Source organism: Rhea pennata, chromosome 1 (assembly GCF_028389875.1).
Source record: "Rhea pennata isolate bPtePen1 chromosome 1, bPtePen1.pri, whole genome shotgun sequence".
Classification (NCBI taxonomy): domain Eukaryota; kingdom Metazoa; phylum Chordata; class Aves; order Rheiformes; family Rheidae; genus Rhea; species Rhea pennata.
In genome coordinates, this window is record NC_084663.1 from 103,026,272 (window position 1) to 103,044,716 (window position 18,445).

The 18,445-nt window shown below is 46.1% G+C and overlaps 1 protein-coding gene across 2 annotated transcripts in view; it reads left to right on the forward strand.

Annotated features, from left to right (window-relative positions):
* IGSF3 (immunoglobulin superfamily member 3) overlaps positions 1 to 18,445 on the forward strand; it is a 108,841-nt gene that overhangs the window by 21,277 nt on the left and 69,119 nt on the right. For both annotated transcript variants that reach the window (XM_062597374.1, XM_062597380.1), the window contains exon 2: positions 8,597 to 8,974. In XM_062597374.1, coding sequence (XP_062453358.1) covers positions 8,597 to 8,974 — 378 coding nt within the window. The remainder of the gene's footprint in view (positions 1 to 8,596; positions 8,975 to 18,445) is intronic.

An 18,445-nucleotide genomic window follows, 5' to 3' on the forward strand; every position in this document is an offset into this window, starting at 1 on the left:
CTCTCCTGTTCAAGTTCAAACCTATGTTTTTTGTCTTCTCTACGTCCAACATAGACAATTAATTATTCCTTCCTCCTTCCAGCACTTATAGAAGTTTAAGGATTGTGGTAATAGAGGTGATCTGTGGCTCGAGAATTGGCCATGCTGAGGTGGTGCTGCAACTTCTGTATTTTAATGTGCATAACTCTAGACACAGAGAAGGAGCAGTTGCAGGAATGTGACGTCCATATAGTATGAAGTTTGCTTAAAAATAAAGAGAAAAAAAATCACAAGGGCAGATCACAATTAACATTGTGCAGCTGTAGAATACCAGTGCTGTACTGTGGATAATAAGGAAGTCGTCTGTCAGTGTAAAGAACAGATCTGAGAAGAACCAAAGGATGAAAACCGGCTCTGATCTTCGTGAGGGGGTTGGAAGTCTGACTGGGTGCATAATTATAACAGAGGTATGAGACCTTTTTCACAGTTAGAACTTGGGAAGCTAGTCTCAGGCCAGAACAATGTATGGTGATTAAAAGAAATGTCATCTCTTTCATATTTATTGAAAACATTTTTCTTAAAAGACAGTAAACATCTGCTGTGGAAGCGCGTGGCTGTGCAAAGGAGCAGCAAGCAGAGATGAGTGAAGGCAGTTGTGTTGGAAGAACAAAGAGCTTCATTGGCTGGTCCTGTCTCGTTTGCCTCTGCTTTGATATTCCCCTACTGATTGTGATATTTCCATACCAATTACTGTATAAATTGTTCCTATCTGACCTCTCTACTTAGCTGTCTTTAGTTGGCTCAGCAGTGGGAGGAATTTTGATGAGAAGCGAATAGCTCTTCTGAGTTGGTTCAGGAAGGACAGTCCAAATGCTGAGAGTGGTGCGATTGTGGCAGGAGTTGAGGAGGAAGATCCAGGATTGGGCACCCCTGGTAGCGTGATTTAAACATCAAGGCAAAGGGGTGGGAACAGAGTTGTTCTGCAGGGGGCTCCAGCCAGCCTTTCCGTACAGTCAACTCTCTTGGCGTGACAAAAAAAGACATCAAGTAAAATACTGTCAAGTACTTGCTCAGAATTAGGCTTTGCAGTGATAATGGTGGGGGAGGGGGTGTTGTGCCACATGTTTTCTTCTGATAGCATTGCTTTTTCCATCTGGCAGCAGGTCGCAGTGCATTGAGATTGTCCCTTCTGTGACTCATTTATGCAAAAAATTAAGCTCGAACCTTAATTTTATTTGTGCACATTAACAGGAGGCTTCACAGAATAGCAGGTGTGTATTGCTAGATTGTTTCTGTTTTCCTGTTGTGGTGAGGATCCCATGTAAATTACATCAGTTTTCAGTAAACAAAAAGTAAGCAAGCTACTTGGGGTTGCATTGTCAGTGGCTGGACAGCTGTGGAGTTGGAAGAGCCTTCTTGAAATTAAATACGGTTTTGTGGATATCAATCCCCGTCTTTTCCCCTTACTCAACAGTGGAGCTGGTCTTGGTAGGAGCCTTCCAGTGTCCTTACTGGGTGCTCGGAAGGGAGAGAGGTGAGGCAGTCTCCTGGGAAGTGTCATACATAAGGGAGTCTAAATCTGAATAAAGATGGAGCATGAGCTTGGAGTACCTTACTTGTTCCTGAATAACTCACTGGAAGCAAGGGTTGTCTCTCACCATGGAGGACACAGTGCTGCTGCATGCAGATGGAGGAATGGAGGACCCTGAGGAAGAGTGAATTGCAGGGTAGCCCAACTACCCTCCCCAAGGCATCCTATAACTGTATGTTCTATGTTACTTTGTGAAAGCAGCCAAAGCACAAACTGATGGAGCTTGAAGACTGCTCCTGTCTGCCCTGTCATTCCCTGTGGTGTCCTCTGTGTGGGTTGCTGGCTGCGGCATCACCCAGCCGTGGCACACTCAGTGCGTGTGTTGGGGCGTGAGCTTGCTGAGCAGGGAGGTGGGAAGTCGGAAACTGAGGGAAGCAATGAATTACAACCACCATCAATAAAACAACAAAGCCTTTTGACCCCGCAGAGAGATGTGAAACCCCCACTGAGTGCTTCTTTGCCTCATCCTTGTTGCATCCTTTCTTGCTCCCTGGCAGTCAGAGGAGGCTGGTAAGCCTGCTATGTCCTGCAGCACTGGAGCAGGGCTGCAGGAGCCAAACACAGCTGGAGGAGTTTTGGCACTTACCTAGAGCTGTGCCCTGCATTGGAGAAGGAGGGCCACTCGGGCTGCGATTCTTGGCTCCTGCACCGTTCTGGTCTGTGTGACAATCCTTGACTGAGCCTCAAGGGTACGGGAGAGGAGCAGTTGTCAGAGGATGTGAAGCACTTGACTCTTGCACCTGCTCTTGGGTTTTGTGTGCCCAGAGCATCTTTCAGGCTAGGAAGCAGTCGTTTTAACCTAGCTGCTCTTTAGCACTTTTCTAAATTGTCTTCACTACTGGGGACTTTCTGCCAGAACCTGTGGTCTACTGCAGGTGCTAATTTGCAGTAGCCAAACAGGGTTTATGCACACTCCTCTTTCATTCTCTGTGTACAAGCACAGGTTCACAGTTCAGTTCTGAATGTGTTTTGGGGAAGCCAGCTCAACTGGCTATGTTCAGAGCCTAAATTGCTAGTTTCTACAGGAAAAAGCTGAAACAGTCTATTTTTTTAGCTTCTCTTGTAGTGTAGCCCATGCATAGCCTGCAGGCCAGATGTGACTCATATGACTAAAGAGTACAGTGTGCAATTAATGCAGTTTGTAAAGGGACATAACAGCTGTACCAGTTCAGTTTAGGAGTTCTCCTAGCTCAGTATCACACTTTGAGAACTGGCTGTAGGCAGACAGCTAGGCAATTATAGCTCATTTTAAGTCTCCTGAACTCAGTGAGATACACCTGTAAAGTAGTTCTCTTCTAAATACTTGTCCCATCTTCATCTGAACTCACGTAACCTTTCTGTATCCACAACATCCCTAGGCAAGTAGTTCCCCAGATCCGCTCTGTGCAGTGGGAACAACCCCTCTCTTTGTTCTGAACATGAATCCTATTAGGTTTGGTTGAGGGCCCTTGGTTTTTAAACTGGAAAAGATGGTAAACAGTAGATTTTTGACTACCCTCTCCATGTTGTATATATAGCTGTATAGACTTCTATCAGATCCCCTCAAACTCATCTTTTTTACAGATTGAAGAGCCTTAACTTGCTGCATCATTCTTCACATGGAAGTCATTCCTGCCTTTGATCATCCTGGTTGCTCTTCTCTGAACCTCTTCCAGAAACACCTATAAATGAAACAAACAACAGCAACAAAGAAAACCCCAAATGTGTTGTATATATTTGCACAAGGGATAGAGAGAGGAAGAGAAGGAAATTCTATGGAAGTGTTGCTGATAACTGTAGTCAAAGGCACAAAATATTTTTTTAAGGAAAATTTAAGATTAGCATGCAGTTCACTTTCTGATAGGTACTGCTTTGGGGCCTTTAAGTGAAGAACACTGTGCTGTAAAGGTACAGGAGTGGAAAAAGGCCCTCAAGCTACATAATCTGTTTGATATTCAGAGCTGTCAGCCCTATGCTTTTGTGGAAAATATGGAAAATATAACAACATCTTTTTTTTGGGGGGGGGGGGGGAGGGAAGTGAGGCTAATGATTAGAGACCTAGGATGATATTCCTTAAAGAGGAAAAGTTTCTCTTTTAGATTAAAGGTGTGTTGACAGTAACTGATTTATGAGCTATTTGGATGCAATTTGCTGTGGTGCCTTTGAATGTAATCTAAACTTCATAAAATGGGGAGAGATTTTGTGCAAGGGGTTCCTGGTCATTCTGTCTCTGATTTTTAGTTATTCTTCTGGTGCGTCAGTATTGTGGTAGAGTTCATGTGTGCACAGCCATCCTTTCTTTTGTTCCACCCACTTATCCCTTGTGATAGACCCTGAACCGATGTTATCGGGTACAGTTTCACATAGCTGTCCTTGTAAAAGGGACCTGAAGATCCCCCTCCTCTCCCAAAAGTATGTGCTCGGCGCTTTCTGAAATGGAACATCTTCAACGCGTTTCAAATCACACAGCTGAAGTGACCAGTTCTGTCTGAAAAACCTGAGCTCCAAGCTGTACACATCTCCAGATGGAAAGGTTAGGTGGTGCCGTAGTTGTCTGACATTACTGTAAGGGTGTAAATTTTGAAAAGAGAGCATATCTTCAGAACTTGTGTTGCAGCACTCCTGGGTGAAGTGCATCTGCTAGAGGAATGCACACTGCTGCTTTCTTGCCCTTAGGTTGAATGGAGAGGCATTTAAGCCTTGGCTGAAATATGAAAAAACGAGCAACTCGGACGTGACATTTCTCTCCTGTCTGGATCTCCTTGCCTTGCAGAAAAAGCTGTCCCTCTTCACCTGCTTTTCAGAAGCGTTTAACATGAGAAAGGCCATAGTCCCTGAGAGGGTGTGTGGAGAGGCGCCGGGCTTGGGAGTCCTGCCCCGTCCCCCTGCTGCCTGACCTTGAGTCTCATTGCAGGGCTGCTCTACTTCTGCCTCCTTCTCCCCCCACATGCCTGCTTTCTGCAAAACAGGGCCTAGGAGACGCATAAGCCGGGGGAAGTGCTAAGAGCTGCCTGGTTGTTGTTTTGCTTGTTCTTCCCTCAAAAGGCCCACAACAATAGCCCTCATCTGTAGGGGATAAGGATCAGGGAATGCTTCCTTCTTATCAGGAGGGATTTGCAGCCTTTTGGAAAATAGCAGATGCACAAACCTATCATTTCTTATTAATTTTAAAGTAGCTCTTGGCTCTCTACCTCCTCCATATCAGGCCTTGCATTGTCAGTAAATTATATTGGATTTGCAATTAAAAGCCAGCTGTGCCAATGAAGTACCAGCCAAATGCCAACTCTAACTGTCTCCTAGGCTTCCTAGGGGAGGTGTGGAGGAAGAGTTTTGTGCTCTCCTCTCACTTCAAGAGGAGAAGAGTTTAAAATGTGATCTCAGGCATATTATTTTTCTTAATCAAAACATTTGCTCACTAAGAAATGTTATTCTTTCCTTGATATTGTGTATGCATGGGTACAGTGATTCCCAGAGCCAGAAAACTGCCAAACATTTCACTGTGCAAACATGAATGCACGTCTCAGGGTGGTTGTTTTTTTCCCTCCCTATCTCAATTAAAAGTATTTGTTTGAGAAGTGTTTTTGCTTCTGCTATGTGGGGTTTTTTTTAAGTGTTGAGAAGCTCTTGTGCCCATTTGCATTAAACAAGAATTTGCAAGTAGGCAGGGGGGAAAAGCACTGCAGACTCCCTGCTTCCTGACCCTCTGATAATCCTTCCCGTCCAACCAATCTATGAGCCTTCACGTCCCAGCTCTCAGAGGCTGAACAGAAATTTGCTGCAAGTTGTAGCAAAACCCTGGCAGTTTCATCTTCCTTCCATCTCAGAGCTGGGCAGGGCTTTCCCTGCACCGGCTTTTCCTGTTCCTCAGCCATTCTGGTTCCTAGAGCTGGATCAGAAAATGGGGAGCTCGTCTGCTCCTTGCAGCCTGTTTCAGCTGGGTCAGCAAAGTGGAGTGTGAAACTGCAGCAATCTGCACAGAGGCAAGGAGGCCGAAAGAGAGGGAACAGAGGAGGAAAAATGCAGAAAATATATCTCTTCCAAACTTGGATTGGAACACCCAATCATGGAGTTCTTTGCAGCATCCCAAAAGCCATTGGCCAGGGGAGAAGGAGAGCATGTTAGTGCTGATCCGTGACAGGGGTGGAATTTGACCACTACGAGATGGCAGCATACATCAGGGTACGGAGATCTGCACTATGGGTCCCCATGATCATGATCATGCCAATGGACTGTGGAAGGGCCAATCCAGGTCTCAGTTGGATGGTTGGAGAACTCCTGAAAGAATTGCTATACAATAACACCAGCACTGCATTAAAAGCCTGTAGAACTAGGTCATCACCACAAAAGCCAGATATATGCCCCAAATACCCAAAATGAATGTTGTGTGCACATGCAACTTTTCATTTCTACCCTCGCATGTTTGCACTGTAGTGCAATTTTAATTGCATTACTGCGTGCAGGATATCTGTGTGCTGTAGCAAGGCTACATGTGCATACAAAAATTTGATTATGAAGTAATACGTACTGCATATGTAGTAAAGATCTTAGCCTTCACGCTTTAAAAGTAGTTTTTCACTTCAAAGGTCGTGGTGTTTAGTCTGTCCTTTGGCCGTTACAGGGCAAGAGAAGAGTCTGTCTGCATCTTAGATGCTAATTATCTCTAGCAGTATCTTTCCCCAGGATGAAGAGATTGTTATAGCAAATAGTGTGGGAGTGTTTGCCTCTGCTGTTCCTCTCCCTGTTAGTTTTAAACGTGCTGGCTTTCTCTATCCTCCTCTTAAATCACATTATTTCATAAAAAGTAAAAAGAAACATAATTTGGAGCAGCAGTGAGCTGAGCCCAAGTTAATAGTTTGAATTGCACTCCATCTGTTCAGTTGCATGGCCTGATGGATGTGCTGAACCCGTTTTTCACAATTTGTTTTAAGCTGGTAAGAACCATCTCTCCTGGCTTCAGTCCAAGGTGTCTGTTGAGGGAAACTTTGTATCTGGACACTGATGTCCGGGGGGATGGATTGAGTCACTGATCTTCAAATGTGAAGCTACCTCTTTCCCTTGCAGGTTGCTAGTTTTTGAAAGACTGAATTCTTCTCTCGACTTGAATAAATTAAATTTTTTTTAAAAGTGTGTGTGCACACTCACACTATAAAATTTGCAAACGTGATTATGCTGGACCTGCTTTAAATCGGCTTATTGCTGTTTTATGATTGCAAGTAAGCAGTCACAGAAGCCAGGGTGATTGGCCTTGCCATGTGCACATGCTGCTGGTAACTCAATAACCGATGAACACTCGCCGCGGTCTCCAAACCTCAGAGCCTTTGATGTAGCAACAAACAGGACAGATTGCTGTAATTTATCTGGCCCCTGGAGGGCTGTGCTGGTAATGTGCCGTGAGCCCAAGGGCCATCCATCCATAATCTGTGTAAAAATACAGCAGATTGCAGTCATCCTGTCTTTGTTCCATCCAGCAGTTCTGCCTGCAAGAGTTTGTGTGTGTCCAATGTGCAATACTTGGTCTTGATTTCCAGCAGTCAGGGGCAGTAAGTCTTAGGGATGTAGTAGGCCCTCTCCCTCCGTTAACTGTAATTGTTTTTGTTATGTGCTAAATATACTCCTTTCAAATAGAGTTTGAGTGCAGCGCTGCATATACAGTATTTCCTGGTATGCCTTTGCAAGTATAGTCATAGACTAGATGGAGAAGTCGTGCTGGACTTGGGGCAGAAAGACCAGGGTTTTGTCTGTGCAGAAGTATTGAGCAGGCTTCCTCGTGGAGGACAAAACATGCTGCTGTCAGGTAACCCAGAAACGCAGGGAGGGCAAGAGGGAGAGTGCGGCTGCCTGTCTTACGCGTGGGCCTCTGCGTGGGTAGGGATGATCCCGCCTTGGCTCTGCTGGGATGGGCACCGTGAGTCTCTGCTGGACTGTGTCTCTCCATCTGCTCCACTTGTGCTTGCCCGCCAGCAGCTCACGGGTCTGGCAGCTGGAAGGATGAAGCCTTCCTCCCCCCACAGAGTGCGAGGCTCCATACAGTACTGCTGTCTATATACATACTAAGTCTATACTATATATAGTACCGCTGTCAATTTAAGGAGTGCATTTGACAAAAATGACTCTTTTGTCACAGAATTATTAGCTAGGTAGCCTTTAAATTAGATGTTACTGCAGGAGGGACTGGGAGAAGAGGCAAGAGTAGTATGGGAAGCCAAGCCCTGCCAGTTTTAGTTTCTAGTCTCATTTTGAATTGTGTAGCACAATGCCTTTTTCTGTCTGGACTCTTATCACTACCAAAGAAAGGTTTTATGTTATCTCAAAACCACTCTTTTCATAAGGTGTTAAAAAAAAACAAAAAAAACCCAAAAAACTCTCCTTGAGTTAGCAGGAAAATTATGATGTGGCTGGGAGGTTGCTGTGACAGAGTGCAATATACTGATTTTAGAACGGGGTCTGAAGGTTTGTTTTGCCAAATGCACCCAAAGGAAAATTGGTAGGCATGTGGTGGAAAGGGTAGAAAAGTTGGAGTGCTGCCTGAGGACCTGCAGCTGGGCCACGTGGTCCTGCTTGGAGATTGGCTGCTGGCTCATTTATTGCTCTTCAGCAAGTTGCTCATCACCTGTCTGCCGGGGAGAGCAGCGTTTGACCTTATCTCACACGGCTGTCAGGCGAGCTGAATAACGCTGAAGTGAAAAGCCTTCCCTCTGCCTGTAAAGTAGGAATGCGGGCATGTGATGCTAATGGTAGTTGAGCTGTTCCCTCGCCCGGTGAGGTATTGCCTGTCACTTGAGCTCGGGTAGCTCATTGCATGGGTGTCTGTAGCCCACCTCCACCCCTGTAAAACTTGCTGGCCTGTGTTGCCTTAGTGGGGGGGGGGATGCGGTGCCAGCCAGCTCTTTGTGGTTGCATATCTCCAGGATGGGTGGCAGCTGAAGCCACGATGTCCCCATGCTTCCCTCACTGCTTCTGGCCTTCGTAGGTGCCAGCCTGCCCCAGCCCCCAGGAGATGAGGGGGCACCTGCTGAAAAGTCACATGTGGCTGTTCTTCTCCCACAGGCATGGCCCTAGCACAGCGCCAAGTGATGGTGCAGGAGGGTCCCCTCTACCGCACGGAGGGCTCCCACATCACCCTGTGGTGCCGGGTGAGCGGCTACCAGGGACCGGCGGAGCAGAACTTCCAGTGGTCCATCTACCTGCCATCAGCCCCTGAGCGCGAGGTGCAGATCGTCAGCACTGCTGACCCCTCCTTCCCCTACGCCATCTACACCCAGCGCGTGCGCAGCCGGGAGATCTACGTGGAGCGGCTGCAGGGCGACGCAGCCCGGCTGCACATCACTGAGCTGCAGGACCGCGACGCTGGCGAGTACGAGTGCCATACACCCACCACCGACGAGAGGTATTTTGGGAGCTACAGTGCCAAGATGAACCTCGTGGGTAAGCTTCATGGCGTGACCTGCCATCAGGGGCTTGGGGAGATGGGTTTCTCCAATTGCTCCGATTTCTCCTGCGTTCTAGGAGAGGGCAGACAGCATAACAGTGTAAATTACAGGGAGTGGTATAAAGACATAGGGGAAATCAAGCTTTCCCTAGTAATAAGGCTTTCATAAAGAAGCAAGCAGCATAGCCAGTGGAATGGGACGTCCAAAACCTTGGCTGAAAGCAAGACAGATGCAGGGTTGATGTATGCAGTGGGACAGAGGTAGGGAGGCTGCTTCAGGTAGCAGGAGCTACAGAGGAGAATGTTTTCATGCCCAAAGTGGCAAATACTGTAGCAGTGGAGAGAGGAGTAGTAATGAACTGCACGTAGAGGGAATTGGAGAGACAGTCTTCCTGAGGCTTGAAAGAGAGGGCAGTGCCGGAATGAATCCCAAAACAGGCACACATGTCAAGTTGAGCTGTTTGTGGATGAGCCTGGAGGAATGTGGAGTTTTTTTTGTTTTTTTTTCTTTTTTCTTTTTCTATTACAAAAATCTAAAACAGATAGTGTAAAACCTAGAGTATTTACATGGCGTCTCTTTGACTAGATTCTTTGACCTTCTCAGACTTCTCTTTGCTTTCTATATTTCAAAACTGAATTGGTTCTGAAGTGCAGCTAACAGCAGTCAAACAGCTCCATCAAACCTTTTGACTAAAGGACTCCAAAAGATGTTCTAGGACACCTGCGTAACAAATTGAACCTATAGACGATTGGCTTGCTTTTCTTAACTGTGTCTTGTATATGCCTCAGAAGCAGTTTGTGAATCCCCAGGAGTCTGTGGGCCTCTGGTTTATCAACTGCTTCAATATTGTCCAGACTTACTGACTGGGGAGATTGGGGTATTGCAGGTTAAAGCCCTGTTGGTACAGGAAGCCCGTTGTGAAGGAAGCCAAGGTGTGAGTTTAAATCACAAAAGCCCTCCTTTGTGTAGCACGCTCTCCTCCCAGCTCACCACCTTCTTGTGCTTTGGCTTGCTTTCTTCTGGAAGTGTCAACATAGGCGGTTGTTGCAGAATGACTCTCCCACACTATTTCCCAGGGTGGAGAAGCCCCAAGGGCTGGAGTCCATGCGGCTATTTAGATGCTTGCTTTCCCATTTAATTTCCCTTAGCAGATCCCTAAGAAGAAGAGGTAGGTACTTTTTTTCTTTTTCTTTTTTTTCTTCTTTTGTTTTTTTAGTTATGTGATTTGCTCCAGGTATCCTGAGATATGATTTGCTTCAGGTGTCTAGATATGTGGTTCCCTGTTTACTTTAACATAATCTGAGTCAGTGTTGCCCCAGTAAGCCACTTTAGGGAGGTAAACTTGTTGAAAACTGAACACCACAGAAAAAAAGGCAGTAGGTGAGGGTGGGGTTGCAGCAGTCTGGGTTTGTGACCAGGTTAAACTGCCAGGGAGCTGCACTCCGTGACTTGCTGTCATGCTGGAAGCCAATCTCCAAGGCACAGTCCTTACAGGAAAACAGCTGAACAATTGAGAATAACTCAGGAATCACCCAGAATGAGCAATTCACAAAGACTGAATTGCCTGCTGATGTGCTTTGTGAAGTGCAGTAGGTGCTGGAGCTCACCTGCAGAGAATCTGGGGGCTAGCTGGTGCCTCCAGTGGGAGGTGACAGGGATAGGACATGCTCCTTCTCTGCTTTTCTACTGGCAGAGGTGGGCTGTGGCTATAGAGAGTCGGTGCCATTTGAATTTTTGCCCTAGGTCAGCAGCTTCTTCCCTGGCTGACCCTGGGTTGGATGGGTGAGAGGTTTCTGCTCTGTCGTGCCCTTGCCATTAGTGCAAGACAGGTGTGATCTGGGGCTCACCGTAGACATCCATGAGTGATCTGCTTTCAGGACTTATTTATGTCAGAGATGCTCAAGGAAATTGATCTAAAATAACTTTTAGTGGATTAGTTAAAACACATTAAGCCTCTTCATGGATACTCCTGCTCAGAATTTGTGGCTCTAATTTGGTTTGGTTTAATTCATTTGCAAAAATTCACTTTGGAAGTGAATTAAGGCCACTTGAATTTTGAATGTGTGCATCTGTGTAGACCTTTGTTGTGGTTTAACTAAACTCTGAGACAAACTGAATTTTCCAGAATGCCCCCTGTGATGACTCTTAACCAACACACTCTTCCAAAGCCCTCTGCTTTCTGGAAGTGCTCACCTCGGACAGCCCCGCAGGGAGCCTTATTGTCAGGTGGGAAATGCTAGGGCGGCTGGCTGGTTTGGGGAGTGTCAGAAGGTGCGAAGGTGGGCAGGCAAGCATGCGGAGATGTTTCCATCCCCCTTTTGTGAGGAAAAGAATGTGGACAGTTGTTCCCTGAGTCTCCATTAGTTTGAACTGGTGCAGACGTCAGTCCCATCAGGCAGAGGACACTGGAGGAATGGATCTTGATGTCCTGCTTAGGTTCCTGCATGGACTGCAAGGACTGTGAGGGAAATGCAGTAGCATGAGCTCTCCAAGCGCAGGCACGACTTGGGGAAATTGGAAAATGTTTTATCAGAATCCGTAATAACCCCTAAGAGATGGGTGATCTAGGAGCAATTGGTCTCCCTCACAACAGCTGTCCCCCAGTCTGTTTTGGCTGTGCTCAGAGAGCTTTTACTAGCTCAAGTGAGTAAAAATTCTTTCCCTTCCACTCCTGCCCTCTGGCTGAGGTGGTGTCTCTGTAGGGCTGGGTAGAGCGTGCCCTCATTTTCTCCTGGATTTAGCTCTCAGCTACAGGTCATAGATTTCCAGACCTGCTCCGCTGTTGTGCATGGTATTCAAGGAGAGCCATGAGTGCTAAATGAGAGTTATTGTTCTCATTTTCTCAGAAACAGAACCAAACTTTTTTTTCTTCATCCAGTTATGAATTTTTAATTGACTCATTAGATTGAGTGGCTCTTTTTTGGCAGGAGAAAAGCCTGGAGGGAGACAGGTTTGTTAGCATCTGTATTCTCTCCGTTTATATGTGAAATGGATGGCTTTGGAGCAGTGTTGATTTTCAAGTTGCTGTTCTGGGAGCTTTTGAACTGTTGTGTCACTGTGGCTTGAGGGAGGAACTGAAGGAAGATTTTTTTTTCCTCCTGATCAATCCAGATGAAACAGCTGGGAATTTTGGGGGAGCTCTGTGGGCTTGGGTGCTAGCTGGGATACTGGTGCCACCTTGCACTTGTGGCTGCAGTTTGAGTCCTTGTCGGTACTGAGGTGTCTCAGCTTGTAGCAGAGGCAGCTGTGATGTGCTTTTGCTTTTGCTGCCTGAGTAGTGTTGAAGGCTATATATCAAGGGCTCTTCAGTTGCCAAAATATAGCCTTATAAAGACATGCATGTTGGGCTTGAAAGTATACTTCTGTCCACACCATGAACAGCAAGCATTCTTGTTTGTCCCTCTCCCCTTTCTGGTGTCTCTTCTAAAGGTTCCTTTTTGTTGATCAGGGATCTAGGCCAAGATCTAGTCCCCCTTGGTGGGGTTGGTGTGTCTGATGCCTGGAATAAGAAATGTCCCCGAGGCGCTCTGTGGGACTCATATCTTCACTGAACTGAATTTAGGCCTGCAAAACGAATGCTAATCTCACAGAAGCTAGGAATAAGGCCAGTAATCTGGCTCAGGGGCCTTCTACCATGGGGAAATGTGTATCATGTCTTACCGTGTTTGTTTCATATTCACTTACTGGCTGTTTCAAAAATGAATCTCTTTTTCCCTATCTTGCTGTTCCTCATCCCTTCCTGAGCTGCATCGATGGGAAGATGCAGTTATATCTGGGCTGTGAGGCACATTGGGAAAAAGACCTTAGGCCATTTCAGACTGAATTGCAGGTACTGAGGGAGGCAGCAAAAAAAAATGGGTGCAGCTCTGCAGAATGCTGTGGAACCACAGCCTTGTGGCTCATTTATGAGAAAGGATTAGCTCACGTACAATGTCTGCAACTCCATTGTTTGCCTTCAAAGTAGCTGTTAAGAGTTTAATTCCCGAAGACTGACATGAAATTTCTCAAGCTAGTTCATGCTCACAGTTGGGGAAAAAGATTTTTAGACGCTCACACGAGTGGCCTCGCACTCGTCTAACATCAGGCTCACTGTCTAGGCTAGGTGTTGAGGCACTCCCTGTAGTCAGAAGGGGAGGGGAGAGAGAGAGAGAGGTGCATCTGGAGAGCAGCCCACCCTTGTTTAAATTAGGTACATCTTTCTCCATGTTGGTTACAGAGAGAACCTAGATGCCTAACTTGGATTAGGCAGCTACTGTTACGGGAAGTAAATTCTTCCTTTAGCAGTTAAAGACTTGGCTACTTTTGAAGACTTCACCCACGGGGCTCCTACTGATGGAAATTCTGACTTTACAATTGAACTGAGAAGACACCTTGGCATACTGAAGAGAACCCTTACAAAACTGGATGTATTAAACGGGGGATCTGGGGACTGTGCGCAGCTGACAGACAATTATGTTGTAGTTCTGGCCTGCTCCATACTGGCTGCAAGGAGTATGTGGGCTCTTCTTCCTCTCTCTGCAGAAGTTAAGAATGACAAGGAGTCTTCAGAGAGAGATGGATAGGCTGGAGAGTTGGGTGGAGAGAAATCTCCATGAAGTTCAATACGGGCAATAGGGAGGAATTCCTCAATAGGGAGGAATAACTCCATGCACCAATACAGGCTGGGGGCTGACCTTCTGGAGAGCAGCTCTGCAGAGAAGGACCTGGGAGTGCTAGTGGATGAGAAGTTGAGCCAGCAATGTACCCTTGTGGCCAAGAAGGCCAATGGTCTCCTGGGGTGCATTAAGAAGAGTGTTGCCAGCAGGTCGAGGGAGGTGATCCTGCCCCTCTACTCAGCCCTGGTGAGGCCTCATCTTGAGTACTGCATCCGGTTGTGGGCTCCCCAGTCCAAGAGAGACATGGAGGTACTGGAGAGAGTGCAGCATAGGGCTACGAAGATGACCAGAGGGCTAGAGCATCTGCCCTCTGAGGAACAGCTGTGAGAGCTGGGCCTGTTTAGCCCGGGGAAGAGAAGCCTGAGGGGGGATCTTATCAATGTGTACAAGTACCTGAAGGGAGGGTGTCAAGGGGATGGGGCCAAACTCTTTTGAGTAGTGCCATGTGACAGGACAAGAGGCAATGGGCAGAAGTTGAAGCACAGGCAGTTCCGCCTGAATGTGAGGGGGAATTTCTTCACTGTGAGAGTGACGGAGCACTGGAAGAGGTCACCCGGAGAGGCTGTGGAGTCTCCTTCTCTGGAGATCTTCAAGGCCCGCCTGGATGCAACCTTGTCTAACATGCTTTAGGTGACCCTGCTTGATCAGGGAGGTTGGGCTAGATGATCTCCAGAGGTCCCTTCCAACCTTATCCATTCTGTGAGTTTGAAGGTGATGGAAAGCAGTGTATCAGTTAATGCAGCATCATCACTAGCTGGATGCAGTATTTTCCAGATTGTCATGTCATTACCCCCATCATAGTATCGCTTGAAGTACAGGTAGAAGAGGAAATTTCTGTGCAGTAATTTAGATTATGAATCTGTGTGGCTCTGGACAACCTGAAGTACTGGTCCAGGTGTCTCATCTTATGTCAATGGGCAAATAAACTTGTGTTTTGTCACTGAATAACAATGAACATGCGGCAGTTACTTCAGAATACCTGAATCATTGCAGATTTGTCAGATTTGTGCTCTGCTGTATCTCCCTGGTGAGTTGTTTGTGTGCCTGTACTATTACTTAGATAACACTAAAGGTTTTCCAGTTCTAACCTTTTTAAAAGTTCCAAACATTTATCTCTGTATTCTCTTTAATCTGCACTCCAAAAATGTTGCGCTCTTTTTCAGAAGGAAAGTGATTTGAGGGAGGAAATCAAGCTTTGAGGCTCTTCTTAAAGAGGTAGTTTCAGGGGAAAGAGGGCTTCAAAGTGCTTGAGGAGGTGATAGTTCTTTTAGTCTTTATTTCTTAGGAATATTGGGAAAGCAGCTATAGAGCATCAATTCTGAATGCTTTAAAGCAAAAAAAAAAAAAAAACATTGTGGAGGGGGTGAAAGAGAAAGCTACATCTAAGATACTGCAGAGTGAGAAAGAGTAATGAACAGTCTCGGTGCAGACTTGAGAAACAGGTACTCAGGCATGGTCGTCTCAGCAGTGGAGGAAGAGCTGCTGTGGAGCTGGCTAGTTTGTGCAAGAGCTGTCCTCAGCTTCTCTTTCCTGACAAGCTTAGGTGAAAGAGGCATAGGTGAGGATTAATATTAGGAAAATCACAGCATCACAGAATACTAACTAAGTGTTATTTGGTAGCTTCTCTTTCACGTTCTCAGCTGGGCTGCACTTCTGCTACATTGCCCCAGCTGCTTCTGCACCATTCCTGAGGCTGTCTCTCAGCTCCTTGCAGGGACATTAGAGTTACAGGGCATTGCGCAGATTGCTTCTGGGAAATTTTGGAGGAGGGAGGGAGACCAACTCTCCGTCTCCATAGCCTGCTGAAACCCAACTGGCATTTGTCCAGAAAGTTCAGAGCTATCACAATAGCTTTTGTAGTAAGGTTTCAGCATTGTGCCAGATTTGGGTGGTGATGCTCAATGTTATCAGAGGGATGAAGAGCTGGCTGCCTCTGACTGAAGTCAGTGAAGGCAGCCGCTGAGTTTGATCCAGTCCCTTCTCCAAATGCTGAACTGTTGGAGTCCTCTGCACACCAGACGCCTGTGCGTGGCCTTTGACTGTGCCTTTAGGAGTGTGTCTTGTAGGAGTCCTTTCTGGACATGAGCTATGGTATGTAATTGTGCCCAGCTTCACTGCTGTATGGTTGATTAAAAAAAAAAGAAAGAAAAAAAAAGCCCTCCCCCCTCAACACCAAACATAGAGAATCATTCTAGCTGTTTCAAATATATTTTGACAACCCCTCTTCCTTAATAATTTTGACATTTGCCAGAGCTATGTGTCAAAGTTCAGGGCTGGAATGGGAAGGATAGCTGTGGGGTGCAGCTGAGAAGCTTTGACAGCGTTAGAGGTAGAAGAATGATTTACACAGGCCAAGCACTTAGCACTGGAAGGGAAGGAACTGAATGTGTCTCAGCCTAGCGTTTGTTGAACTTGCAATCAAATATCTCCAGAATTTATCTGTGGAGAGCTGAAGGGGGTATAGCAGACAAAAAGGGAAAAAAAGAACTTTTATTTGCCTATAACAGCTGCTGCTGCTTGTTGCCAGCAGCTTCCCCTCTTCTTTATCAAGTGCTGCCATATGTAATCTGTCTGCACACAGAGTAGAGGGAAAAAGTCATGCCACTGTTTTGCTGTATTTGGGAGAGCCCCATCCGCTTGTGGAAACCTGGGGGCAATTGTCAGAAGCACAGTCACTTCTGCTTGCATGCTGCTCATGGACCTTGGTGGCTGTTATTTTATTCCTGTTGTCAACTGAGCTGAAGGTGGCTTTGCTCAGGGAGGTGTCAGAGAGAGATGACAAACTGTGCAGACAAGGACTAGTTTTGTTTGAAATGTTTGGGGGTTTTTCCTTCTACATGTGGTAGTAGCTTGTATCTTGGGAAAGATGGAGCTAGGCTCTTCACAGTGGTGCAGAGCAGGAGGATGAGCGGCAGCAAACAAACTGACACGAGAGAGATTCAGGCAGTCCAAAGAGGCTGTGCAGGCTCTATTCTTGGAGGTATTAGGATGAAGTCCCAAGCAGCTTTGTCTAACCTCATAGCTGGCCCTGCTTTGAGCAGGAGGTTGGAATAGAGACCTCCCAGGGTCCCTTCCATCCTGAATTGTGCTGTGATCTTGTGATGCTCTGCTTGGCTATGGGGCAGTAGAGACTAGTATTAGGCACTTTGAAGGGACAGAAGAGATGTAAAATGGCATATAGTAGTTATGTCAGTTCTAAAAAGTGGCCTAGTGGGGATGTCAACAAGGTTAGAACAGCAAAGACTTACTCTATGCCCCCAAATTCATCCTTTCTGCCCAACTGAGAGGTTGCAGGGGTTTGTCTCTATTGCTATGCTTCGATATGTAAAGACAGAATTCAGAGATCCTGAGTTCAGTTTTCCTGACCTCTCCACGGCCTCTGCTGTTTCCATAAAGTATCTAGATATTTTATTTGGCCAAGCAGCTGGTTAACCAAAGTAAGGCCATGGATTGGTTCTTGTTGAAATTCCTGCTTTGTGAGTTATATTCATCTTTACCCGTTTGGACTGTGCTTGTTGCAGTAATTAGTTCCCCAGAGGAGTACAATGTCCTTTGCTTTCAAACTCCCCTTTAGCAGATATTAAAATATATATATATCAAATATCTCCTCTTAGGTGGTCCCTTACAGCTGGGCTCAGGTTATTTTGCTCTCTGTGTCCTCCTTTACATGACTAAATCTCTCTGTGCTAGTTTTGAAAAAACATTTGACCCATGCTGCTCTACTTTTCTTTTTCAGTTTCTGCTATGTATGGAAAAGGAGTGTTTGGCTGTTAACAGGAGAGGGATGAGGATAGGTAAACATATTTACCTCTATCAGGTCTATGAGTGCAGCCTGGGAAATTGTGCCAGCAAACCAGAGGACCCACTTTCTGGAGCTGTGGAGGGCTGGGGGGACTCCAGGCGTTGGGTCTTCTCTTCCTGCGCTGTGCTGCTGGCTCGCTGCGTGCCCCTTGTACAGCCCTCACCATCTCCCTCGCCGCTTTCCCGATGGTAAAATTAGGGATAATAACATGCAAGCCTTTCACAGAGTCTAAGCTAAATAATTGTAAAGTGCTTTGAGCGCCTCAGAGAGAGTTAGAAACAAAGGCTTATATTTCTGCTCTGCCTAATAATGGTATTGAATAGGATCCACTTCCATTCCTGCTTAGTCGTTTCTGGAAAATACAGCTGCTGAAGCTCACCTAATTTTGCCCCTCCTGAAGTTGCGAGGATGACAGGAGTTGCCACACCGAACTGGGCCAGCGGTCCATGTTGTCAAAATTCAGTGCTGCGTAACAGATGTGTGAAAACGTGGAGCAACCCCAAAACCAACAGCTGGGGAACCACTGGTTTCCAGAAGAGGCTGTCTCCTGGCCAGCCCACTGTGGGATGTGGGTTTATAAAATCATTTGGGAGGCATCGTGCCCCTTCCAGATTTAAAAATGCTGCAGATAAAAGGAAGTCACTAATACCCATTAAAATTTCCAGTCTCTTCTTGTTTTTAATCTTGGCTTTAGTCATTTACAATCTGGCAGTGAATTGCATGGACTAGTCCTTCCTTGTGCTTTTTAATACACTTCTTGTAGATACCATTCAGGTAATAACTGGAAGCTTCTAACAGAAATCTCTGTGTATGTCTAAACATTGCTAGAGAAAGTTCACTCATTATTTTCTGTATCTTTATCTTGTCCGCTATTATTATTTTTTCTGCTAAGCAGTTTCCATTACTCCCTTTTTGTTGCAGTATGCCATCTGCTATTCTTTCACTTTGGAATTGCTTGCCTGCTTTTTTATTTTTTTTATTATTGTATTACATGATATTCCTCCCTCTT